The sequence below is a fragment of the Astatotilapia calliptera genome, chromosome 17 (genome assembly GCF_900246225.1).
Source record: "Astatotilapia calliptera chromosome 17, fAstCal1.2, whole genome shotgun sequence".
NCBI classification, from domain to species: Eukaryota; Metazoa; Chordata; class Actinopteri; order Cichliformes; family Cichlidae; genus Astatotilapia; species Astatotilapia calliptera.
Genome location: NC_039318.1, coordinates 14,942,265 through 14,968,107, shown reverse-complemented (window position 1 = coordinate 14,968,107; position 25,843 = coordinate 14,942,265). Strand labels below are relative to the sequence as shown.

Here is a 25,843-nt window from a genome sequence, read left to right as displayed (position 1 = left end):
TGTTTTCTTTTCAGAAACACGAAAATGAATTCAATGAAGCAGCAGCGCTCAAAGAACTCTACAAATTCATAGAGCGATACTTCACAGAGGTCAGTTCTTTTCTTTTCCATCTCTAAAACAGCTTCAACTGCCAGTTTTATGAGGTGAACAGATTAAGAGTAACACATTTCAGTTTGGCCTTGGTTGAGAAGTCTATGTCCTTCAAAAAGAAAACAACAGACATGAACCACACTTAATTTCGAGGAAACACAACCCAGATGAGTGCTCGGTGGATACAAATCACTAGACCGGAGTCAACAAATCAGTGGTACATACAGACAGATGAGAAAACCCAAACTCTTCTCACATTTATAAAGAATAGAAGGAGGAGAGGAGATTATGATATTCATTGGTCAGAAAAATGAAGGGAACACTCGGTTATCACTATATAACCCAGTTAAACTCCAGCGATATAAACAACTGTATATCTATTTTACCAGCTTTCGTGTAAATGAAAGTGAGGTGTACTTGTGATGCAACCCGACCGCTAAAAAGGAAGAGTTTTCTAGGTGGTGGCCTCTGACCGTTTCTCTCTTCTTATCCCTCCTGACTGATTTTTCTCTAGTTCTGCTTTTTGCTTGTGTCACTATTGGTAGCTTCACAGCGTAGGTTTGCCATTTGCCCCATCAGTCAGAGGGGAACCAGTGGCCGTTCTGGTGTTCTCTGGCAAATGTCAATCAAACTGCACAGAGCTAGATGGGAGCACAGTTCCCACTAAGGCTAGGGTCACACTACAGAAAACAGTGGTTACAACAAAAATTGGTCACGGCTTAAATTAAAAAAAAAAAAAAAAAAAAAAAGGGGGGGATAAATGGCAATATGTTATCAAAATACTCTGATCACTGCAAAATGTTAGAAATAACTGAACCGGTCCTCCATAACTCACATCTTATTTGCTTTCCCTTGGACTAAGATGTTGACATTGGTGACTTCACTTGTGAAACCTTGTGACACACAAGGCTGCACCTGCAGAGGAAATGTGTTCAGGCCTGACTTTATCGGGTTATTTCCTGTTCTTGGGTGCAGAGCAGCACTTTTTAAAAACAGATTTCGTTTACTGTTAAAGCTTCAGGCCATTTTAAGAGACCTCAAAGCCTTCTTGAAAAAACATTCCAGAGGCACGGGACTAACAAGCTAAATTGTTCCTAATTTTGTGCCCTGAAATATTTTACAGTTAAAGGCTTATTAAGACAAGTTTTTTGTACACCAGCTTTTTATACTGAGGTTTAAATGACACTTTAAACACTGCATTTTCTAAGGTGTCTTTGTCCCCTTTCGTCTGGCTTTTTTACAGATCAAGCAGAAACTGGACGAGAACGGAGTCCCTGCTGAGCTGAAGGAGCAGCTACAACATGTAAAGCAATCATTTGATGGACTGAAAAGCTGCTCCTGGAGTTGAACCATCTGTCTTTTCTCTAATAGGAATAAGCTGTGAATATCAAGCAAGGGAGTGAACCTCACAGAGGATGTTTCGTTTACCGAAAGCTTTTTGTATCTGATGGACTTTCACTTTCTTCACCAGCGGAGTAATTGTTGTTAAAACTCATGAACCCAAATGCACAATGATTCCAGCCAAAGACATGTCAGGCACAAGGTTAATGTACAAATATTTTAATACAGTTCAAGTCTGTATCATCATTGTGCAACGTAGTCCGTAGTGTCATCTGTATGACTCCTCTGTATTTTTTCCCCCAACACAATGGCTTTATAACAAATGTAAACAAGTTTCTTATTACAAAATCCAGCCCTGAGGATATCATGTGAAAAAGTGCCAAGGTATCACATTTTAGACATATAAAATGTGGAATTCTTCCAATAAATGTTTTATTTTTATACAAACACAGTCCGCTTGATTTGAAAGCAGGATGTCATCTCAAACTGTGCTCGTACTTGAAGCCCCATGGGAAGTAGAAACAGTGTCAGAGTTCAGGCTGGGGTGTGGTGCTCCGATCTCTTTGTACCAGAGAGCCCAGTTCCTCCAACTGCTGCTGCTGGGCACTTTCCAGATTCTCCAGCCTCTGACGCAACAGAGAGAATTGAGAACCATGATCTTCCTGAGAGGAGAAAAGGATGCGGGGAGGCAAAGAAAGAGATGCAAGGAGAAGTTATAACATTATAGAGACTGCTAAATGAACTCTGCAACATAGAGTCAACTGAACACAGCTGAAGCGCCAACAATTCCGATCCTGTGTGATCGCAGAGTGCAAGCAGCAGTGTGTTTCAGGAGAACAAGCACTAGACTCTTCATTAGGTGCTCTGTCTGCAGTTTTAAAGTGAATCCTAAAATCCACCATGAGCCAGAAAAGCATAAAGTCGAGTTAATATGAGCGTTCTCATCACAATGTGTTAGTAGCCTGCCAGTGCACTCTCTATGGCCTGTCAGTGTAAATTGACATAGTGCTTTACTACTCTGACCACTCATTGCACTTTTCATCCAATCACATATATGTTCATCAACCCTTATATACCTATAGTGGACACGGACAACCTAACGAGCCACAGCTGCCTCAGAAAGAGCGGATAAACAGGCCATTATAATAATCCGTAGTACTGGGCAACAGTCTGAAGCCACAGCAACAGTTCCACAGGCTTTCTGAAGCTCTTTCAAACTTTCAAAGAAATGTTGGTTAAGCCGTTTAATACTGAGCTTTGAATCATTCAAGCAAAAAAAGGAATCTAACCAAAGAGATGAAGTGTACAAGACACTCACTGGGTTGTTACCAAACTGTCCCTCAGACCCGAGGAAGACGAAGGGGGCCTGTGAAGAGGTCAGGAACGCAGGGCCTGCACTGAAGGGGCCCTGACCGCCAAGCAGGAGGCGCCGAAACTCATTGTGACGCCTCTGCAGCTCCTTCAGCCGTTTGTTCACTTGAGCTTGCTCCTGTGAGAACAATAAACGCCTGCACACGAGAGAAAAGAGCATACTGACATCGAGCCCCCGTAAAGTCAGTGTGGCTTCATCATTCAAGGCCAAAAAGTTAAAAAATCCATATTGTGAGCCATTTCCTAATGAAACAGTAGAGTGCGGTGTCTCAAAAGTTGATTTGAACACATCATCTTGTACTAATAAGAAATCTGAAATGATTCTGTGTTCTTCTCCAAATTGGCAAACACTGAGCCATCCGACTTCAAACTCGGCAGATGCATTGCTGGCGAACTGAGCAAATGCGGTTTTGGCTAAAAGCTAAGTTGTCAAGTGACTCCTCTGGTGTTATACACTGGCTTTTTGTGTTTGTAGTTTTACTGAAAACTGCTCCTCCAATCTAATAGGGCCACTGTTACAGAAATCATCTTGTCAAAAATAAAAACAAAGCAACCCGAGTTACACTCTCCAGGCTGCACAGTTTTTAAAAAAGGCGATCACAATTACTTTTTAACTGCAGCAGCTTCCAGTTCCAGCTCCTCAATCTTGGCCTCCAGCAACTGGATTTTATCCTGCAGTCTCTTCTCTTTGTTCTCTGTCAGCGTTTTTCTCTAAACACACAAAGACACACAGACACAGACAGACACAGATAGATTAGCTGCTTTCTCTGTTAAAACTCCTAACAATGTTAAAGTGCAAACAAACATTAAAAGGTCCTCAAGTCTTCTTGTGAACATGTGTGTTAAAAATGTTTATTTATGACTGAAAAACAGCACAAAGAAATGTCTGAAAAAAAAACAAAAAAACCGTTAAAAGCATATGGACCTATGCACATGCAACCCCTGGAAATCACCAGGGGTTGCATGTGCATTAATGACAGATTTTTGTGTTTTTCCTTTTGTTTTAAAGAACACAGATACAAAAAAATGGAATAATGATTTTTTTTCTTTCCTAACTTCAGGCATATTTTTTCTATTGGATTAAGTTGGTCTGCCTGCATCAACAGAAGCTTTACAACTGTTCATGCATCAATACAACTTGTGCAGCAAACCTACTTCCTATCTGTTAAATGACAAAAACCCTCAGCAGTACATTTACTGCTGAGGTAATGACGCCCACATGGTTACTTATATAGCACATGAGTGGGGAAATGTGGTTTACAAGTTTCATCTGAATAACACTGGGGGGAAAAAAAGTTTCATCGGCCTCACCTCCTTGGCTAACACAGATTCACTGCTTTCGTCCAGTCATCCATGAATTACATCACGTAATTCAGCTTTTTTTCTTTTTTAATCAGTTCTGTCACAAACATCAATTCCCTTTTTTTCACATTTGTTTTTCACTTCTTTTGTTGCATATTTTCTGTTTCCAAAAGGCACACTTCTTTCACTTTTCTGTTCTGATGCTTTGACATCTACCAGTTAACTAAAAGTTTTCCTTCCTTATAGTTTTGCTGACACATGCTCGAAATTTCAGACACAGCAGACTGAACAGCCAACCGATTACTTTCTTGCAGGAACTATATGAGCATTTTTCATGTTACGACAGACAGTTTTCTAGCTCGGCCCGTGCTTCCTTTAACACAGCCAGGTGCAGAAGCCTGTTAAAAACTGCAAACTCTGTTAGCTGTAGACTGTGTTGCTTATTCAGTTTTAGTACTGAAAATTAGAGGACAATTACATCAATTTGTGCTTCACTTGATAGGGGGAAAAAAATGGAGCATAAATTAATTTTTTTTTTAACTTTTTGAATAATTTATAAAGCCAGAATTTTCAGCTGATAAACAAAAGAAATGTGTCATATCTGTGATGTGTTGTCAGTCTCAAGATTAGGAAAAAGCTTGAATGATTATAATCCACATGTGGTGATTTTACTGTTTTTGCCAGGGTGTGCCGTAAAAGGCAGGGAATGAAGAAGCGGTACCTTCTTTTGAGCCACCGCTGCCCTCTGCAGTTTGTCTTTGACCTGAGAATATTTCTGCTGCAGCTCAGCCTCTCGCTCCTGCAGCTTGTGCTTCTCCTCCAACCACTCGATACGACGCTCCTCCACCAACCTGCAGAAGGAACAGACAGAAAGAGGATGTGAAAGGAGCAAAAAGCCACTAAATTCATGTTAAAATGTTTTGAGTGGTCACTCAGACTTGAAAAGTGCCATATGAGAGTGAGTACATGTTAAACAAGGGTTGTCAAACATAAGGTCTGGGAGCCACACTAAGCCCGCCAAAGACTCCCATTAGTCGTCTTAGTTCTTTCTTACAATTTGAGAGCAGATAGTCGCACTGTAAGACTTTTCTTTATCGTGTAGAAAAACTGAAATGTATTGTTGCATACATTATAACAAACTACCTCAGGGATCAAATGTGTAGTAAAGAATTCTTTACACTGACAGAACGGGGTGTTTCACTGGTCGGTCCTCTTCAAAGTGGGCTATATGTGGCCTACCATGTAAAATGAGCTTGACATCCCTGTGTTAGACTGGGCAACTGTGCGGGTGTACCTCTCTGCCTCGTGCTGGCTCCTCTCTGCCTGTGCCCGGGCTGTCCTCAGCTCCTCCCTCACTCTGTCCAGTGTTTCTCTCAGTCGTCGGTTCGTCTCCATCATGTCACTTTCAGAGTGAGACAGCGCCTCCATCTGCACACCAAGTTCCTGGTTTTGCTGTTGTGTCAAACAAACAGTAATTATTACTGCAGGCATAAAAACTACCACTGTTTGTTTTGGTTTTTTTTGTTTGTTTAGTGTCCAAATAAGACTTTATGGTTGGTTGGTTGTGTCTTACTTGATGCAAATCAGCAATTTCTGCTTTCTGCCTCTCCAGCTCCTCAAGCTGTGAGCTCTGCTGCTGTACCTTAGTCCTATGAGATAAAATAAAAAAGGTATCAGACAAAAACAACATTTAAAAAAAGCAAGAAAAAAGTCTCCAGGTTCTACGCCTGACACATATTTTAGTAGCTGACCACAAAATAGGAATAGAAAGTGAAAGATGATAAAAAGAAAATCAAGATCAATCATAGAAAGTTCAACATGTCACAACCCCAGTTCTACTTTTATGCAAGTTTCAGATATCATACAGCTACTCCTCATGCCCCAGTTTTGCCCTCTTACTAATGTAACTGTGGTTGTCTTGCAGCACAAACCTGACCTCAGGTTTTGCAGCTCTCTGCGTGCTGTCTCTTCACCCTGCTGGGTGCTGCGGAGTCGCTCCTCCCACTCCTCCTTCTGGGCTTGATCTGAGGCATCATGCAGCGCCCTCTGCTGTTCTAGTGCTGCAAGACGGTTCTCCAACTCTAACCTAGCAACATCAAATTGAAGAAAAGGGGTGAGATAGACTCTGTGCACCTTAGCATATGCTACTTTCGTTGGGGAAACTCCTGTATAGCGCCTTGTTTCCAGTGTGATATTCGCTCCTTGTTTGGTTTTCCAAAACAAGTCAACCAAATGGATGAATCAAGCGGCGATTTACATTTCACAACATGTCTTGGGCATTTACTGAATATATCTGTAGATGATGTACATCGACTTGTCGATATTTTCCCCCCGCGCCTCAGAGGAAAAGAGAGAAAAGATTAAAAGGTTATATTTCTCAGTATTTGTTTACTTGCAATTTTGAAGGTAAGTCACAACATAACCTTTGTTAACCAGCAATCATTCATTTATTTTTTTCTGTGGCTTTTTTTCACAGTTTGTTGACATGGTGTGTAGGTCTGTACTTGACTAGCTGATATATACACATAACGGGGGAAACCTTTGACTATTGTTCACCTGTAGTTTGAATGCTGAGCATTTGCTTGTTTAAATCATAAGAACTGTCACTACACAGAGATGTGCTTCTGTATGTGAACAATGTGTCTTCTGATTTTGTAATGCAGGCTCTGCTTCTGTTGAGTGATGTAAACAACCAATCAATCTACACTCTTCAAATATCAAAATCAATCATTTGATTTTTTTTTTATGACACAGCAATGGTGAGTGTTCCCACCTTCTGCTCTTTGTAACTTAACGTAATCTTTCCGTTTTCGTGTTTTGGACATGATTTTGGAGTCCATCTTCCCAGTAGCAATTGACCGCAAAATAAAGCTACCGGAAATGTACAACCTTACATCCGGCCTTAAAACAGGAAGTTAGCATTTTCTCGTGCACAGAGATCAACAAACAAGGAAGCTTCAATAACTGATGGTGTAACATTGTTAACAGGTGGTTTCAAACTGCAAGAATACATCCAAATCACACATCGGACATATGAAGGCGACTCTCACTTTTCCTCATGCAGGGCTGCCATCTTACGGAACTCTTCCTCTCGAGCAGACTGCACCCTTCTGACCATCTCCCTCTCCTTTTCCACCAAGACTTCCTTGTGTCGTTCAACCGCTGCATTTAGCACCTCCACGTCTGCCTGCAGACCTGAGACAGAGTTACTGGGTTTGAGGGTGATAAAGGCTTTCCAGTCTTAGAGAATGAGTAGATTTATTTTCCATCAGAGCTCTTCTTTATCTCAGGAAAAAGAAACTATCCATATGGTTTTCAGACATTTACAATACAAAGTCAGGTTAAAGTGGGGTATGAAGACAGTTTTCTTGCATATTTCTGGCATGCTCTTTTACGTGAGAGAGCTGGATGAATGTGAAAAGAGAAGAGACCCATACCATCAATCTGTCCCTGCAGGGTGTCTCTCTCTCTCTCCACCTCCCCTTTAGAACGTGAACACTCCAGTTTGACGCTGGCTATTTCCAGCTTATGCGAATGCCTCAGGCTTTCAATCTGATGCACAAAAAACATGTCAGATAGCCCTTTATTTCCCCCCCAAAAAAACTTCTTAACACAAATGTAAATAGCGAGATATTACAACTGGGCTCATCAGGCACTCTTTTTGGCTGCAGTGGTTATTATTATATTTACATGCTTCCAGCTACCGTTTTTGCTCGATGACAGCTCGTACTTTTCGAGTCTCCTTTTTCTCCCTGCAGCACGGACTACACTGCCCATGAGGCTACATTCTTTAGGGCTACGCCTGTAACACTCTGCCTATTGCCTTCAAATTAAATAATTTTTCAAATAATTTTTTAAAATATTTCTTCAGGTCATTATGTAAGTAGGGGTGACATGGGCCGCGAGATTGAGACACAGACATTAGAGCCTCCTAATGCGTGTTTTGTTTGGGTTTCCACCGGCGTGAAATTACCAAAAATAGAGAGGGCATAGCCTTATATATAAAACAGGAAAAGACCACCATGTAATCCATTTTTTTTAAATAAAGTAACTGTATTCTGAATACCACCCCTTTAAACAGTAATAAAGTAATTGTAACGGGATACAGTTACTCATATTTTGTATTTTAAATACGTAACGGCGCTACATGTATTCTGTTGCTCCCCAACACTGTCCATTGTCAGAGTTCAGGGTCAGAGACCAAAGAACAGTGTACCTGAGAGGTGAGAGAGCTGACCTCTCTCTCAGCTTTGTGCAGTCTCCCGGTGAGCTGGCTGTTCTGCTCATGGCACTGGTGAAGCTCGCTCTCCATACGCTCCAGCTGCAGACGCAACGACTGGCGCTCCGCCTGTCACATCAACCAATCAGATCCATCAGTTATGATGAACACAAATACTCCCAAAAAAGGAAATCTGATCACTCTGCAGCTATGTTTATTATAATGACATGAAATGAGCCACCTCCAGTGACTTCAGTGCAGCCTGAGACTCTGTCAGCTGTCTGATCTGGATGCGCTGGACATTCTCAGCCTGCTGACCCGAATTTTCCTTCTGGGCTCTAAGCTCGGCCACCTCTGCCTCCAACCCCTTCAGCCGTAGGTGGAGCTGAGCTTTCTCTCTCAGAAGGGCCTCTACTCGTTTCCCATCACGCAGCGCATCTGAACCTTGATACTGAGCCACCAGCTCCTCTCTGTCCTTCTCCAGACGGGAGACCTGATAGTACAATAATACAAGTTTAAGAACTTATTTATTTAGACGTGGGTGAGTCACAACAAATTAAAATCATGCCACCGCTCACTGCACACAAACCAGCCCACCTCCGCCTCATAGCGGATCTTCCTTTCCTCCAGCACACGAGCGTGTTCCTCTCTCTGATGGTCAAACTGGGACTTGAGAAATGTGTACTCATACCGCAGCTTGTTGTACTCAGACCTGTACTTCTCCGTCTCCTAGAAGAAAGAACATGGAAATTAGCTGCTCTTTCCTTTACTAGGGCTTTAAAGGACCTTTAAAACTCTTGTTGCTATGGACTTTATATGCACAGATTCAGTAGAAGTGTTAAATAGCCCAGCAATTTCATTTTTCACTATAACCCATTTATGGCCATTTAGTCACGTGCATTATCATCAACAAACTAAGAAAAATGATGTAAAAACAGTTCACATGAAATAGCATCTTGTTCCAGTACTTCCAATTATACTGATTCCCCCCCGAATGCAAAATCTCCCAAGTGAAGAAATACATTAGCATTCAGGGTTGTGGGTGGACATTGTGAAATAAAACAAAAATGTGATAATGTCATCATCAGGACTTAGGAAAAGAAAATCCCAATGCATTTACACCGGGCCGCTTAAAGCAACACTGGATGCTGTTGTTAAACTACAACATCCTGAATATGGACTACAAGCAGAGACATACTGCCTTGTGCAGTTTTAATGTCTTGCTTCATGCATGCTGTATATAAAGCCAACCCCAGTGTATGATTATGACTTTATTGCAGATGCTGGACTGGAAATGAAATGGCTGTTACTTTCAGTTTAGCTTGGATCATTTATTCATTTTTTACTAACGTGACGCTTTTGAGTGCCTTAACAGATATATTAATTATAATAATGGCAGCTGAGACCTTTGAATGACATTTTTCAAGCTATAAAATAAATATATTTTTATGCCTTTCTTGTTTTCTCTTCTGAACATCTGGGGATTTTGCAAAGTTGTTTCTCTTTCATTTGCAAAAAACTAATCAGAGTGCCTGACCTCCTCCAGCTTGTTGAATCGGTCTCTGACTGGAGCCTCCATCTCCTGCTGCACCTGAGCTCTGAGCAACTCCAGCCGCTGAGGGGTCATCACCTTTTAAACACATAAGCACACACACATTTTCATCCAGAAAGATTACGATGAGAAATAAATGTCACTTTATTTGGGTGTCTTTAATATTTAGGAATGTGCAAATCTTACAGGGAACAAAAGCAAGAACGTTAATCTTCACTATCTAAGACTTCCCCTGATCTTGGGGGTGGTGTACCTGCAGACGAAGCTCTTCCAGCTCCCTGGCTTTGTCCAGCAGCTCTCCACGCAGCTCGGCCAACAGCAGTTGCAGTTTCTCCTGCTCAGACTGTTTGTCACTCAGCAGGCGCTTCAGCTCAGCCTGTGCCCGTGTGTACTCATCCTGCAGGCTGCACAACGGACAAAGAAGAGAATAACCAAAATTTGCCCCTGACACATTTATTACAATCTTCTGTCCTCTCTAAAGTTTCCCCATTTTTAGCAGTGTTGGTAAGAAGATAGCATTTTTGTTTCCAAGTGATCCCTACACAGACATATAGTGTCATTAAGTATCAAATAAAATTTGTTTTCACCTGGTATGTTCCGCCTTTAATGTCTGGTAATTTTTCCTGTGGTTCTCACTCTTCATTCTCTCGTCGATCAGCATCTTCTGCAGCTCCATCTCTGCTCCCCCCAATCCAGTTGACAACCCCAGCATGGCTGCGGGCTTCCCCATCCCCGGTTCCAAGTTTGGCAGATGAGGAGCCGACTGACCAAGGGTGGAGGAGGTCATCTCACCTCTACAGGAAAGATCCCAAAACAAGAAGAGACAAAAATTAAATAAATAAATACATTTTTAAAAAGGTTGGGTAAACCAAGCAAAGGAACAGAGGTTTTCAAAAAATCTCTTCCTTTGTAATGGTAATAAAACTGCCTGCAGTGTAGTAAAGCCAGAGATGACTTGGTGGCTTTGTTGTCAGTTAGTAACCATGGTGGCTTTAAGAAGAACCTCCCCAGCTACTTATTAAAATCACAGCCTCTTAGCATTGAAAGCTCTGCATCTGTCTCAAGTGATTAGCTGGCTGCTGGCTCTGCTGCGGATACCAGGGGCCGTGATTGCCACTGCTACATCACTTCAGCCTCAAGCACCCCGACTAATCCTAAAATAATTTCAGACTATTGCCAGTTGGTCAGAAATTAAAGAAATGAAAATAGCAGAACCATGAACTCTGGTAGTTGGTGAAAGGTCTTCGAAATTAGCTCTGTACAATACAGCTACAGCTAATATTACAAATTCTATTATTGAATTATATTTCAAAACATGTTCCCCTGACATTGTCCACCGTTTATTTTAAATATCGCGCCGCAAAACATGCTAACTAGCCGCCTAGCCGCTCCAGTGGGTCCGTTATCGGACACTTACTACTTCCGCCGTTTTCTTTTTATCTTCTGTGGAAAATACTGTGCTTCACTGCCCATGATTAACACTGGCATTCTAGCTACATTTCTAACGAAAACAGGCGTCACTGAAATCAATCTTACGCGGTTCTTTAAGCTGTTGTCTACAAGCTATCGTTGGTTGGCCATGTACCAATGGACAATGCTAGCTCTAACTTATTAACATGGGTAATAATAAGTAGACGTTCTTGCACATTTGTAGTTCTAGCGACGGAATAGAAACCCATAAAGTACCGTTACAGTATTTTCCCCAGATGTGAGAAGGTGGTTGCCGAACAGCACTTACCTCCCGAGTTTGAGACTTTTTTCTTACTTCCTTATTAGCTATTTGTTTTGCTAGCTGGCTAATCTGTAAACTACAAACTGTGGGGTCATGGGTAGTGTTTTCCAACGTATTTCTCGCGAGATTGAGTCCAACTTGCGCGACACTTCTTTCTAAAGGAATTATCATTAATCATGTTCCCTACCGTCTATTTACCGACATAAGCAAACATATTAAACATAGCATCGGAAATCTCTGCCTTTTAATGTATCCGTCTTTTATATACATTCTGAGGCACCAATATATATCTGTATTTTAATTTTATATTTAGAAACAAAGCTGGTGATAAAGGAGAAGCAGACGGGATACAACTCGTCAGCAGAAACCAGCAGCTTCAGGTTCATTATGAGTTCATTATGTTACTTCACAGTGATGGCTTGTTGCGTCCTTGTTTAAGCATTTGTCACAGTTTAGTGCAAAAGCTTTGAAACAAGCGTTCTTTTCCTGTCCAGCACGTCCAGCAGACAAAGGAACAGGACGAGAAACTAGCAAGAGATCAGAAGGAACACTCGCTTTTTGTTGTAAACAGTTATAAATAGTTGCAAATATATTAATAAACTTTCATTATTTAATTATTGAAAAACATCTACCTTTTGTGTGCTTTTTTTTCCTATATTGCCAAATGTATATAATGACAACTATTTATTTAGCTCTGTTTGCGGCATAGTTTTTTAAGTCTAGTTCCCAAATCGTTTAATAGTAAATTATTTTAATTTTCATTTGTATGTTTTATTGAGTGGTTTTATGTCTGTATTGGCAGTGAACATTTATTGTACTTTCTAAGTGGCTTCAAAATCCCTCGGTCAATCTGGGCGCGGTCAATCACTGCGACGCGCTGTTGTACTTATATTTTAAAAGATCAACTAAATAAACTTGTCTGATTTCACACGCACGTCTGCCGTTGCGAAAACTGTATATCTGACTCCAAAATCAGGGACAAAATGGCTGGAAAATGGATTTCAACCTTCCCCGGTTAAACTGGTACAGTGGGTGATACTTCAGTTCTTCCAACAAACAGCATTGCTCGGATCCTTCAGCGTCTTTGTCTAAATCTTTATCCCTGACCCTTTCAGAGAAAAACTCGAATTTCAAGGCGTCACGTCCTCATCGTTGTTCCTTATTTCCGCCCTTCTCCACGCCTCTCTCTGCGGACCTTTAAGTAAAGGACTGCTCCGCGGTTGTTGTGGGGTGGCAGTGGCATAGCACTTAGGTCGAAGGGCTATCAACCGGTATTCCGGGGTTCGAGACCACCTTTCTCCACTACCTTCCCCTTTATGCGACCGTAACCAAGTTGAGTCGTTTTTTTGTTTTTGTTTTTTCAAATTTAACACACGTTTGTTTTGTTTTGTTGTTGTTGTTGTTTTTTTATTAGTAATATTAACATACAAACAAAATGCACACATTCAGAGAATAACCATTCCTTACATATTAGCAACTTTCATGCATAGGAAAAAGATAATATAAAGATGGGGTCACATAATTTAACAGATTATTAACTCTCTAAATCAAAATCTTCCACAAAGGAAACAAAAAAAAGCAGCCTTTTCCTTTCTAACTAAGGTCAAAGATTCAACCAACAGGTTTAAGTCGTTTTTCCAGTAAGCCTATGTTGGTTTGGTCTTAAAAAAACGACATTTATGTATAAATTGCTTGTACAAGATTAATAACACATTAACAACATAATTAGCTTTCTTTTCTTTCAAAAACACTCCAAAACATTATCATATTTAAGGTAAATTGGGTCATTTGAATCCCACTGGAATAAAGCCAGGTATGAAAATCCAACCAAAATATTTGTATAAAATTGCACAAAAAGAATAGATGGTCCAAATCCTCCTCTTCTGTTTCACAAAATACACAATTACCAGTTTCTATTTTGAATCTATCACCAAGGAGTCTATTTGTCAGGTAAATTTTATTCAAAATTTTAAATTGGTCTTCTTTCCCTTTAGGAGGGATAGGGAAGGTGATATAATCAGTTCTTATTTTTTCAATTTCTTCCCTTTGGAAATCTTTTAATATGTAAATTTGGAGAATAAAGACTCCTTAATGAAGATCTTAGAAACTTATTCAGTTGAGTCGTTTTATTCTATATCAGTGTTGAGTGTGCAGGTGCTAAGTTTTAAATTACAATCGCCGATTGTAATGTCCATTACGTCCTCCTGAGCTTATGCACTTTGGTTCACGGGATAGTGCCTTTCCCTATTCACACGTAAACAGCCCCAAACCCATATTTAAAGCATTCGCCTATGTTTGGTTTGTCGCTTCTTCCAGCTGAGGTTATTATACAGCAGGATCCGTGATAGTCTCCGAAGCGAACCGTGCGCATTTACCCACGCAGGGGACATTCACTCACTGCCAGCTTCCCTGGGGCATTTTCCTGTCTTCTGGCCACTTTGACCACCTCCAGAATGGTCAACACCAATATTCAAGTGTCAGCGTTTCCTAGAAAGAACATTGGTCTGAAGACTACTGCTTTTTCCTTAAGCCCCTTGGCTATTTTGTTTCTAATTTAGCTTTTTTTGCAAGTGTCATTACTTGCAGCATGACCTGAAGCTCATTCAGATTAATCAGGTAGTTCAATTTCTAGAAGATCTATGTGTGCTATTGCAAGAGAGTTCGCTGTGTCTACCAGTAGTTTCAAGAGTGTGGAGGAGCTACCAGGAGATGGGCCATTACATGAGGAGACCTGGGCTGGGCGGTCAATCTATCAGTAGGACTGGCATCTGCTCCACTGATTTAGGAAGAACGGGAGGAGCACTGCAAGAGCCCCACAAGATAACCTCTATCAGGGTGCTCATGTGCATTTTTCTAAACATATGGTCAAGAAGTCTCCATGAGCATGACATGAGGGCCTGAAAGGACCTGTGTTCATTGAACACCAATCAGTCTACATGGTGCTGTTCTATGGGGAACACCAGAAATGGTAGGTCCACCATTGGCACCTCATTCTTTTTCAGATAAGAGCAGGTTTACACTGAGTACGTGACAGATGTGGAAAAAATGTGGAAAGAACAAGAGAGATGTTGTGCTACCTGGATAACATCTTCCAGTATTGCTGGTTTGGCAGTAAGTTAGTGATAGTTTGGCAATGGTTATCCAAGGAGCACCACACAGACCAACAGTACTGACTCCTGTTATTGAACCCTTCAGACCTTACTATGAGGCTTACTTCTGGTTCCTTGTGAAGGTCATTCATGTGGTCAGAGTGTGAAGGCAACTCATAAATGAGGAAGGCACGGACGCTGATGACTGGCCTTCACATTCCCTAGACATGAAATAAATTAAGAACCTCTCCCGAGCCACATGAAACGAGCCGGATCAGCCTGTGATCTCAGTGTTTAATATTGACTTTTTTGGTGTGATTTTGTTTTTGAGGGACAGTCAATCTGAATGAAGTTTACTTTTCAGGGAAAAGGAAGCTGCACCAGCTCATCTAGCACCAACAACCATGACATGCCCGGAGTCAAATAAATCATCCATTTTCTCCCATTCTGATGCTCAGTTTAAACTGCGGCAGGTCATCTCGTTCACGTCTACATGCCTGCTGTCTTATTATTGATTAGATCATTTTTAATGAGCAAATAAACAGGTTGTAGTGCGGAAAATTACTGAGATTTTTACTAAAAAGTGTTCATCCTGTAAGCATGTGCTATATCTGTTACAGTAATAATTATATTTGCTACTGTATCAAACCTTCATATATAGTCTGGTATTTCCACATTATAGTTCATACTAACCCATACATTACCACAGCTGTTTCACACACATTTACCACATTCAACAAAATATGTTGCAGCGACTCTTCATATTTTAACTGAAATGCTAAATATATATTTGAGAACAACATATTTCTTTCTACGCCCGTACCCTCACCTATGGTCACGAGCTGTGGGTAGTGACAGAAAGAACGAGATTGCGAATACAAGCGGCGGAAAAGGGTGGCTGGCCTCGCCCTTAGAGATAGGGTGAGAAGTTCAGCTATTCGGGAGGGGCTCAGAGTAGAGCCGCTGCTCCTCCTCATCGAAAGGAGTCAGTTGAGGTGGTTCGGGCATCTGACAAGGATGGGCGCCTCCTGGGCAAGGTTTTCTGGGCATGTCCCACAGGGAGGAGACCCCAGGGCAGACCCAGGACACCCTGGAGAGATTATATCTCTCGGCTGGCCTGGGAACGCCTTGGTGTTCCCCCAGACAAGCTGGAGGTGGTGGCTGGGGAGAGGGAAGTCTGGGCTTCTTTGCTTGGGCTGCTACCCGAGTGACCCGGCCCCAGATAAGTGGAAGAAAACTGATGAATGGATGGATGGATGTTTTTTTTATTATTATTATTATTGCAGGTCACATTGATTAGTTATACACACATTAGACTTCATCACCTCTGAGACCTGAGCAGCTTGCACACATCTGCAATTAGATACCAGAAGAAGCTGCTGCTGATCCAGAGCAACAAACCGACCAAAGATGCTGAAGCACATCTCCACCGGCCCACACACAGGTGTTACACCAGCATCCAGCAGGTAGTCGTATCTTGAGCACCTTTCTTTTAAATCCTATACAGTGCCACTAATGATTGTCATTAGAAACTTTGTGCACTCTCTGGTCACTGCTTTAAAAGTGAAAAATGTAAATTCACCCCTTTTTTTGTTTTCCATTATATTGCAACAGTATTTCACCCAGCCTCTGTAATAACTGCCTGTGGTCTGTACATTATTGAGGTCCATGCAAAGCTGCGAGTGTCCTCAATAGGACAATTACAGGCTGATGTTTGCTGATACTATCATGACATTTATATTTATAAATCTTCAAGAAAACAGGTGCAGATTGATATAATCCGAATTATAAAAACAACAATTTACTCAGTGTAAATTCCAGTGGCTAACTGATGAAACTATATATGGATGAGTGAGAGTCTTTTATAAGAGGAAAATGAAACGGGTAAAAAGTGTGGCATCTTTACTGCACCTGGTAAAGACGGTAACACGATGGAGAAGATGGCAAAGCTGTAATACCTTTCACCCAGTACATGACTGTTTTCTGTGGCTATGAGTATATTGAAATGAAATTATGTCAGAAATAGGTTAAGAGTACATGGCTTTTGAACATGCTAATAAAAGCACTGTGATGTATTACACATACATTACAGTGAGATAAATGTAAAGACAAAGAAAAATCAAACTGAAATTATATATATACGTATAACGGAAACAAGTTTGCAGTAACATGTGGCTGAGTAAGACACAAAAACATGAGTAACATTGCTGATATTTCATAACCCCGTGGGACCGGTGGGGCCTGTAAAAGGACCACTCGTGTTTCCTTCTCATAGCCCGTCAGTGGCTTGTTCAGTAAACACTGAGGCGTCTTCACGTCTTCCAGAATGCATTTCAAACAATACTTGCAGTGTTTTCTACATCTTATAATACTATAATAATTACTTAACAAAACACTTTAACTAAAACAGAACAGTGGCCAAACAGCCTGTGAAAATGTAAATCTATTTACAAAGTAAAAATTAAATAGATTAAAAATAAATTAACAAAACTATTGGGAAATAGATTTGCCAGCATCTTGAGTGAAAAGTCCTTTCCCTAAAACATTTTCAGCTGGAGCTGCAAGAAGAAAGAAAATAAAGAACCAATTACAAGTGTCCACTTTGAAAAATAAACAAAGCAGAAAAGTTAAAAACTCTGATCACCTGTCAGCAGCGTCGTTGTCAGCCTCAGCACTGCTGTCAGCTTTGGATAGTGATGTTCGCAGTGTACTGGGATCTATAAAACACAGAAAGAGGAGGTTGATACATCCATCATTTTAATGTGAGAGGAAGTTTAAATAAATAATATCGGAAGCTGCTCCACCTTGAATCCAGCGGATCTGCGTGGCTGGGCCGTAGCCTTGCTCATTCTTTGCAGCGATCCGGAAGACGACTGCTGGTCGGTTGGAGGCAGAGCTGTCGATGTGCGCGTTGTCCAGGTGGCTGGAACTGACCGAGCAGGAGGTCTTGGTGCCACGGTATATCCGGATGAACGCCATCTGACCCGGCCGATCCGAAGTGGATGAGCGGCTCTTCCTCACTGCCATGTACATGGAATACTCCAGGATCCGGCCCGATGGAGATGAAGGAGCCTCCCAAGTGATGTGGACTGAATCAGTGGCCTACATGCAAACGATACCGAAAAGCACATCAAATACATTTTCCAGTTTTCCTGATCTTTGCATCAATATTTCTTGATACTGTGTGTCACCTTGGTAATCTTAACAGCAGAGGGTGCTCCAGGGAAGCCAGGCTGGCAGGTTTTGAACTCGCTCACTGGGCTGAAATCTCCCTGGCCAAAGTAGTTGATGCCTGCAACTCTGAACCTGTATGTCTGACCGGTAGCCAGCTCCTGCTTCTCTCTGCCCTGGTAGTCCTGAGGCCCTGGCAGCTTCTTCTGAAGGAGAGAGCGAGCATGTGAGGGTAAGATGTAATCCATAGGTGGTTTCTTCATAAACACCATTCACTTCTGGTTTTTACCTCTTTAGTGTTCGTTGCCCGACTGTTGATGGCAGATGTCACCTGGTCACCATCAGCAGGTAGGTAGTAGTGGCTGACCTCAGAGAATAGTGCTTTGAACACGCCGACATCAAACCACACAGCGTTGTCTGGATTCTGCCGAACCTGTAGGTGATGGTTTGTGGTGTTAGTATGAACCAAGCTGAGAGGCAGAGTTAAAAATTCACTATCAGAAGAAAATCCGACCTGATCTGTGTGGGTATAAAAATCTGCTGTCTTGTCTGCAGAAACCGGCTTTTTGCCTGTAAAAAGGTAAAACAATCAACACGTTTTAAAATCCTCACCAGTCAAATATCACTGATGTTAGAGCGTAAGAGCCACCATTACCTGACTGGAGCTGAGCTGAGCTGCTGAGATCTGCTGCTGCAGTCTCCTGCCCAGCAGCTACAAACAGAACACACAGAAACAAAAACAATCTAAAAATGTCATAATAACAAAATCCTGCTTTGGAGAAAAATTAAATTACATTATAGGTCACATCCGGTTCAGTAACACAATCTGATGTGGCCTGCAAATTTTGAAGCATTTACATTCTGTCATAAACAGTGCTGTGCCTGCACCAAGGCAGAGTATATGATAAATAAGGATAATTTGAACTGTGACTCGTACAAAGCTACTCTAGCCACGTCAAAGAATGCATTGCTTTTATATTTTTTTCAAGTTGAGTCTAAGATTAGAAGTCATAAACTGGAGTAAGAGTTTATTTGTACAGCCATGTTTCTGCAAACATATCTGACTATTACTGTGCAGGAGCTTAAATTCTTAAACACACATTGGTAACAGCAGATAGCTTCCCCTCCCTGACCTTGCGTCAGCTGGAGGCTTCTTCCTATTAAAAGGGAGTTTTTCCTTCCCACTGTTGTAAATCGCTTGCTTATAGGAGGACATCTGATTGTTGGGGGTTATTTCTGTATTACTGTAGTCTTTATCTTACAATATAAAAGTGGCTTGGTGACTGTTGTGGTGATTTGAGGTCGTATAAACAAAACTGAAATGAACTGTATAAAACAGCATTTAAGCAAGAACCACCTGATAAGAGACTTACTGCAGAGTTTTAGGTTAGAGTCCTCTTTCAAGTCTCTCCCATCGATCCTCCCACCCTGTGCTTGACTGTCTGCTGAGCCATTTGAAGATTTTGCTGAAGCATCCTGCTGCAGCAAAGCACCCTGAGAAAGAAAAAAAACATCAGGGAGAAAATTTAAGCACTACGTCTGGACTGCTGGCGTGTTAGTGTGGCTGTATGTTAGTGTTTGTGTATTAAATCTTATTTATAGATAGTTCTGGGTGATAAAATGATAAATACAGTTATTGTGAAGTAACTTTTCCTCAGTGTTAAGATAAAGCCAGTAGAGCTCATTCCATTCACATTTTGACAGATAACCCAAAAAGCTAATAAGATTAGTACTGAACTGAACTAATGATGTGGCTGGATCTGAGCTATAGCCACATAATTTTAAACTGAAGCACCGTGTAGGACTGGCAGCCGGCAATAGCACACATGATATTTGGGCGACTGAAGCTTTGTACACGATTAAATCAGGAACAATAACAAGAGAGAAAACAAAGGGGAAAAAAGTGACTTCTTCAAAGACTTAAGTCACTTGGACGATGAAATGTTTCTCCCACTGACAGCACAACGCCCACAAGAAGTGATTTGATTGACATTGATCACTGTTCTTCCCCCATATTGCCCAGCCTTTATTATTGATATAAGAAAGACTCTTACCTGTGCTGCTCCTTTCTCTTCTCGGTTTGCGGTTTCTTCATTTTGACAATGATGGGATCAAACCATTTTACAAAGAAAGTAAAGAAAGACTGATAGTGTCAATAGTGTATTTTATGAGTCTGAAAGCATTGAAATTGTTCCCTTTTTGCTGTATTCTGTTTGCAGTGACCATTAGCTCTACACAGAAACGTTTCCATCTAAATCCAATAAAGATTTTAATATAAACTGATGAAGTCACTGAAGGCTGTGCTTTCCTTACCAGCAGATTGTTTTTCCTTTCCATTCTGACCATCTATTCCTGTTGGATCCGCTGGTTTGGGACCACTCACTGTAGTCCTGGGGGAACTTGCAGGCTGGATCTGGAGGATATAGCAGTCTGCCGCAGCCAGGGGGCGCCATGCCACATGGAGCATGCTGACAGTAGATTTGATGAGCAGCACTGCCTCTGGGGTCGCTGGTCGATCTGAGACCAAAGGATTTTTAAACAGATTTGTGCTTTTTGCCCCCCCAGCACCGACCCCATTGCCCTAACTCGCTCCCCCGTTTCTCACCTGTTTCCAGGTACCACAGGTCCTTGCAGCACACTTGGTAGTTCCAGCTCTTGCGGTATCCATCACGACCGCTCCAAACGTAAAGCCTGGAGCCAACACTAGCGGCGCAGTGGCCAGCCCTGGCTCTTGGCCTGCAGGCATATGGATCATCGGTCTGTGGTCCCTGGCTCTGCAGCTGGTACTCTATATCATCATCGTGCTGCTCTGGGCCAAGGTTCTGCCAAGTCATAGTGTCTGTGATAGGAAAACCAGGTAACAGTGAGCTTGCTGGCCTCCATGAAGGATTGTAGGAATTCCATGGATGAGATTAAACAAACAAACAAAAAAGGCTCACAGGCTACAGATCTCATTTACAAAACCACTCATAAGTTATTTTAAGGGGTTATAATGAGAAGAACTCACCTAAGTTGAGAACGCTCAGGGAATTAGTGCAGATCCATTCAGTTCCTAAAGCAATGTGCGTCTCTGACTCTGGAGCAGGAATCCAGCCACCAAAAACATACATCCTGCAGACAGAACACACCAGACTATGTCGAAGGACATTCTGGTTTCATATATACACAAGAACTATAAAACAATAACACACAAACATTGGGTGATGTAAGACTTGGATGCAGCTGCTCATCCATGAAAACCCATTACAGCTCTCTATGCACTGTTCTTGACCAATTAGCTCAAGGCCAAACTAAGTTTGGAGGTCTGGAGCAACTGAATCTGCCAAAAGTTGGTGACCTCTGCACATTATGTGCATCAACAGCAGATGACCCTGCTTTGTAATTTTACATCGCCTACCACTTCATGTATGTTGGAGTTGCTGTCATCCCCAGTGGCTTTCACATTGTTATAATACCACTAACAGCTGACTGTGGAATATTTATTAGTGAAGAAATTTCATGACTAGACTTGTTGCACAGCTGCCATCCTATCACGGTACCACACTGGAATTCACCGAGCTCCTGAGAGCAACTAATTCTTTCACAAATGTTTGTAGAAGCAGTCTGAATGCCTAGGAGCTTTATTTGAGCCACCTGTGGCCATGGAAGAGCCTGAAACACCTGAACTCAATGACTTGGATGGGTGAATACGTTTGGCAGCATTATGCTCAGGACGAACTGAAATATGATGTTTTATCAACGTAGATAATCATTTATAAAGTTAAGCTGCATTATCAGATTTAGCCACATGGCAGAGTATAAAGTAGGGCTGCCACAAACGATTATTTTGATTATTTTTGTGATCAGTCGACTAATCACATCATGCATCTATTGGAGGTAAAGCGTACAGCTTATTTTAACAGCATGCATCTGCTCTTATATAACTATCATTAGTTTACAGCTTGAATATGTGCTAACTAAAAATAAAGACAAGATGATAGTTTATTAAATTTTTAATGAAATTTGCAGATGGTCTCAGTGGAGTTTAATAAACTCAGCCATCTGCTCCTTGCTATCTAAAATACAACAGGACATTGGAGTAAATTCTCGACCATCTCACACTTCTGTTTATTCAGTTTTCTAAATAAATAGAAAACTGATTATTCAGTTTGTGAAAACTATAACTTTAATCTCAGCCAAACTGATTTACTAAGGAACAAATAAAACACAGAAAAAAGCCAAACAATAACATTTTTAAACTAAGTGACTTATATATCGTGTTTAACCCGAGTAGCGAAAGACCGCTGCTCTCGCCGGCTCTAGTGAGCCCTGAACCCCGGCTAGCTGTCGAGCTAGTGGGTAACAGACGTCTCTCGAAAACGTCAGAGCACTTTTGCAAATATGTGATGTCTTGATAAACTGAGCAGATATTTGAAGTTTATACAGCTACATTCTCGCCTGAAAATATGTTAAAAGTTTATTTTGTGACCCAGAAAGAGTAATAAGAGTAATATAAAACTGAAGGACACATCTGTCGGAGTCTTCGAATTTGGATAGCCTTCGTCGTGTCGCTGTAACGTAATAGGCCTACAAATGCGGCTTCCGAAGGATGCTGTCCCTGAATTTGGACACAGCAACGATGCTGGACACCGCTGCTTCTTCTTTGGGGTTTAACGGCAGCTGGCATCCTTGTACATGCAGTGCTGCCACCTTCTGTTTCAGCCCGTTATTACACTCTTAAACCCTAATGCTTATTCCTGTGTCTTTCGGGATCTTACAAAGCTTTAAAGGACGCGTCTACTATTAAATAAATCGTCGACGTAAGCGTGATTAGTCGACTAATTGTGGCAGCCCTAATATAAAGTAGCTTTTTGTTGCCAGAGAGGAACACAAAAAACTCTCTGGTGTTAATACATAAGAAGCTTACTTGTTTCCGATGACACTGGCCGAATGAAGACTTCTGGGAAATGGTGTGGAACCTTTTGTTTCCGGTATTGACCAAACCATTGTGTCTAACGACGACAAAGAAAAGATATAGGTGTGTTTAAATATTCCAAACTCCTGTTCCTCATTACCAATTAGAAATGGAGACATGCAAACAGGGCTTAAAACATCAAAGAGAAAAATCAGGGTGTTAAACATGTCACTTCTTGCATTCTGATGATTTTCTATTTAGCAATTTGAGTTTTTCCAGAAATAATTTCTTATGTTATTTCAGTTAATTCATCAACCCTTGAACTTAATATGCTTATGCACATTAAAAAAGAAAATCTCACATCTAATTGGGGATGACCGTTTTCTAATTATGAGGAATCTCAGTGGACTCACATGTGTTAGAGACATGGCTGAGCAAAGTTATATAACGTTACCTTTCTGTGATGAATGATTGCCAAATTAGCTTAAAAAGGTCAAAATAACAAAATGAAGCCTGCAGGGAATGACACAGCTGACACCTAACTGAGGAGCAATGCAAACAAAGGTTTAAATTCATAACGCTGGTTTATTTTCTCAGGGTTGGCAACTTTGGAGGAAGACTGAACACTGACAATTTTGATCATATGTAACTTCACCAACTTCTGGCACAACCAAAGGTATTTTCACCATTACAGTTTTCATTTTATACTTACTGCCATGTTGCACAAATATACAAACACATGAATTTTAGATAGATAGATAGATAGATAGATAGATAGATAGATAGATAGATAGATAGATAGATAGATAGATAGATAGATAGATAGATAGATAGATAGATAGATAGATAGATATACACACACACACTGCAAATCCTGTGTAGAGTTAATATCAACCAAACTTACTCTCACATTAATCATTAAGGCAGTTTTATTAAAAATTCATGCTTAAACCCTTTTTTTGTCCTTCTTTTTCTGGCTGGTCTGTTTAGGGATTGCCTCCATCTCACACTATACCTAGAATCCTCCTCTATCACACCAACCCTGTGCATGTCCTTCTCCACTACATCCATGAATCGCATTCTGTGGTCTTCCTCTTTTCCTCCTGCCTGGCAGCTGCAATCTTCATGATTCTTTGTACGATACAGCCACGATCCCTCCTCTGTAAATATGCAAACTATCTCACTGCTGCCTAGCGTTGCCTCCAAACCATTTAACCTGAGCTGTCCCTATGATATACTCATTTCTAATCCTGTTACACTCTTGCTGCTATCCTTCTGTCCCAAATCCTCCACGACTCTGGTCTTCCATCGACTCCACACTTGCATTTAGGTTGTTTCTTTTTGTTGTTGTTATACTATTGTTCTTTTTTGGCTTGCAATTTATTGGGCAGGATGAGAGAATGACAATTGGCAACAATCACAAGCATAAGTATCACTAGTGCAATTTAAATTTTAATCCAAGTGAACATCAAAATAAAGCTTTCTTTCTGCAGCTAGTCACTATGATATATAAAACCAAGATCACTCCTACCAAGATCAAGCTGCCAGAGGTCATCTAGCCGACTTCCTTGCATCCCTCCAAAGATGTAGAGCTTCGGGGAACCAAGGCCAGTGTAGGCAACTGATGTATGGGACTCCCGTGCAGAGGGACCACGGCCCTTTGTGTCTGGAATGTTCCAGCCTCTGGCCCCTGAAACTGACTGGAGCTCCAATTCATACAAGTCTCCCAAATACCTAAAATGGGAAAAACCCAATAAACCACAGAGCACTTACAGGTTTTTACACCATTCTTGAGAGTAAAGATGTGTCTGCACAGTACCTTGGCACGTTGCCATTGGGATCCTCACTATCATTGGCCAGCCCTCCAAACAGGTAGCATTTATTACCCACAAGAGTGAAGCTGTGTCCGATCCGAGGGCACGGCAGTGAGCCATTTCTGGGTGCCCTTGGTTTCAGCTTCTTCCACAGCCAGCGACTCGCCTGAGAAACAAAAAATATCTTTTAACATCTTCCCCATAACAGCAGCAGAGTTAGAAGAAGCTGCAGTGGAAAAAAGAGACAGTGTTACCTGGAGTTCATAGAGGCTGTTGGTGTATTTTCCAAACTCAACCATTCCACCAAAGACCAGTATTCGAGTACCTTCACAAACAAAGCCATGGGCTGCACAGCCAGGAGGGATGTCACCCCTAACCGCAGGTAGAAACCACTGCTTTGAGACTGGGAAAAAGGGTAGCTGTTAGCCAATGTATTATACAAGTCTTAATAATGTTTAATGCACTGGCCAAAGCTGGCCTGGAGACAATTCACGCATTCACGTTAAATATATTTTTACATACATAACCCAAACTGCACCTTAAGTAACAAAAGAACTTCATATATTTAAACAAAGGATGTGACGTTCTTACTTTTTTTTGGCTCTTGCTCAAATTCACTTTACAGTTCACTACATTTCGGAACTATAAAACTCTCCTGGTCAAGTAAGTGGATAGTTTACAAACATGAAAAAGAACCCAACCAAATAATATCGTACACGCAATTTTATAATTTTGCGGTTGTTTTATAAAGATATATGTAACACATATACAGTATACAAAAGCCCGTGGTGGAGGGCTCGTTAGCTTAAGGGGTCGTTTCCCTCTCGAGCATGCTAAAAACATTAGCCGCTAACCTGCTAGTTAGCGTGAATGCTAACGGTAGCTCACCAGTGTTGTAAACATGGAGATCCTCCGCTATCCCTTCGTTTCCACCACCGAAAACGACGATGAGCTCCCGGATTGCGACTGCACGGTGTCCATGCCTGGACCGAGGTATCACTCCTGTAACGGAATGCACTTTCCTCCACTGCGGATCCTCTTCGCTGCTCGTCATTTTCCCGTTGGGGAGCCCAAAGTTTGGCGCTGTGGACGTTTTAAAGATGGGGGCGGACCGGAGAGGGCATCAGGAACTTCAACCAAAGAGGAACAAACAAATAGGAAGTCTCACTCTGATCTTTGGTTTGGCTTAATTTTTCTGTATATGAGTTTTTAGGAGTTGCAGAGCAGTTCGTTAGATTAACGTGAAGAGATGGAGAACTATTCGGTGG

The 25,843-nt window shown here is 41.4% G+C and overlaps 3 protein-coding genes across 7 annotated transcripts in view; 1 reads left to right on the top strand and 2 right to left on the bottom strand.

Annotated features, from left to right (window-relative positions):
• Positions 1-1,878, top strand: part of plxnc1 (plexin C1) — a 34,670-nt gene extending 32,792 nt beyond the window's left edge. Inside the window, exons 30-31 of the mRNA XM_026146968.1 lie at positions 15-89; positions 1,334-1,878. Coding sequence (XP_026002753.1) covers positions 15-89; positions 1,334-1,438 — 180 coding nt within the window. The 3' untranslated portion in view covers positions 1,439-1,878. The remainder of the gene's footprint in view (positions 1-14; positions 90-1,333) is intronic.
• On the bottom strand, positions 1,635-11,774 carry cep83 (centrosomal protein 83). 5 transcript variants are annotated; one of them, XM_026146973.1, is made up of 16 exons: positions 11,614-11,774; positions 10,463-10,669; positions 10,129-10,279; positions 9,861-9,953; positions 8,921-9,052; positions 8,565-8,816; positions 8,342-8,452; positions 7,542-7,656; positions 7,155-7,299; positions 6,041-6,190; positions 5,678-5,753; positions 5,399-5,556; positions 4,826-4,955; positions 3,410-3,513; positions 2,750-2,939; positions 1,635-2,093 (listed from the first exon to the last, which is right to left on the bottom strand). In XM_026146973.1, the coding sequence occupies exons 2-16, from the start codon at positions 10,660-10,662 to the stop codon at positions 1,959-1,961; spliced, it is 2,142 nt and encodes a 713-aa protein (XP_026002758.1). In that variant the 5' UTR covers positions 10,663-10,669; positions 11,614-11,774; the 3' UTR covers positions 1,635-1,958. The 5 variants fall into 5 exon arrangements, with proteins under 5 accessions (XP_026002758.1, XP_026002754.1, XP_026002756.1 ...); XM_026146969.1 differs by having other exon boundaries at positions 8,321-8,452; positions 11,614-11,772; XM_026146971.1 differs by lacking the exon at positions 11,614-11,774 and adding an exon at positions 11,562-11,612 and having other exon boundaries at positions 8,321-8,452.
• A 4,165-nt stretch (positions 11,775-15,939) lies between these two features.
• hcfc2 (host cell factor C2) lies at positions 15,940-25,843 on the bottom strand. Its single transcript, XM_026147833.1, has 17 exons — positions 25,464-25,843; positions 24,830-24,978; positions 24,581-24,741; positions 24,293-24,495; positions 22,774-22,858; positions 20,875-20,978; positions 20,473-20,706; positions 20,181-20,384; positions 19,922-19,956; positions 19,241-19,361; positions 18,523-18,579; positions 18,382-18,437; positions 18,157-18,300; positions 17,888-18,073; positions 17,501-17,798; positions 17,341-17,413; positions 15,940-17,254 (listed from the first exon to the last, which is right to left on the bottom strand). Exons 1-17 carry the CDS (start codon positions 25,627-25,629, stop codon positions 17,245-17,247), a joined length of 2,286 nt encoding a protein of 761 aa, XP_026003618.1. The 5' UTR covers positions 25,630-25,843; the 3' UTR covers positions 15,940-17,244.

Coding starts and splice junctions, on each gene's coding strand:
- cep83 (XM_026146969.1), bottom strand. CDS start 10,662: ATGACCTCCTCCACCCTTGGTCAGTCGGCTCCTCATCTGCCAAACTTG. Junction 8,453..8,564: donor CTGCACTGAAGTCACTGGAG/GTGGCTCATTTC, acceptor TTGATGTGACAG/GCGGAGCGCCAGTCGTTGCG. Junction 5,557..5,677: donor AAATTGCTGATTTGCATCAA/GTAAGACACAAC, acceptor TTGACACAACAG/CAAAACCAGGAACTTGGTGT.
- hcfc2 (XM_026147833.1), bottom strand. CDS start 25,629: ATGACGAGCAGCGAAGAGGATCCGCAGTGGAGGAAAGTGCATTCCGTT. Junction 24,742..24,829: donor ACAGCCTCTATGAACTCCAG/GTAACACTGTCT, acceptor TTTGTTTCTCAG/GCGAGTCGCTGGCTGTGGAA. Junction 17,414..17,500: donor GCAGATCCGCTGGATTCAAG/GTGGAGCAGCTT, acceptor TGTGTTTTATAG/ATCCCAGTACACTGCGAACA.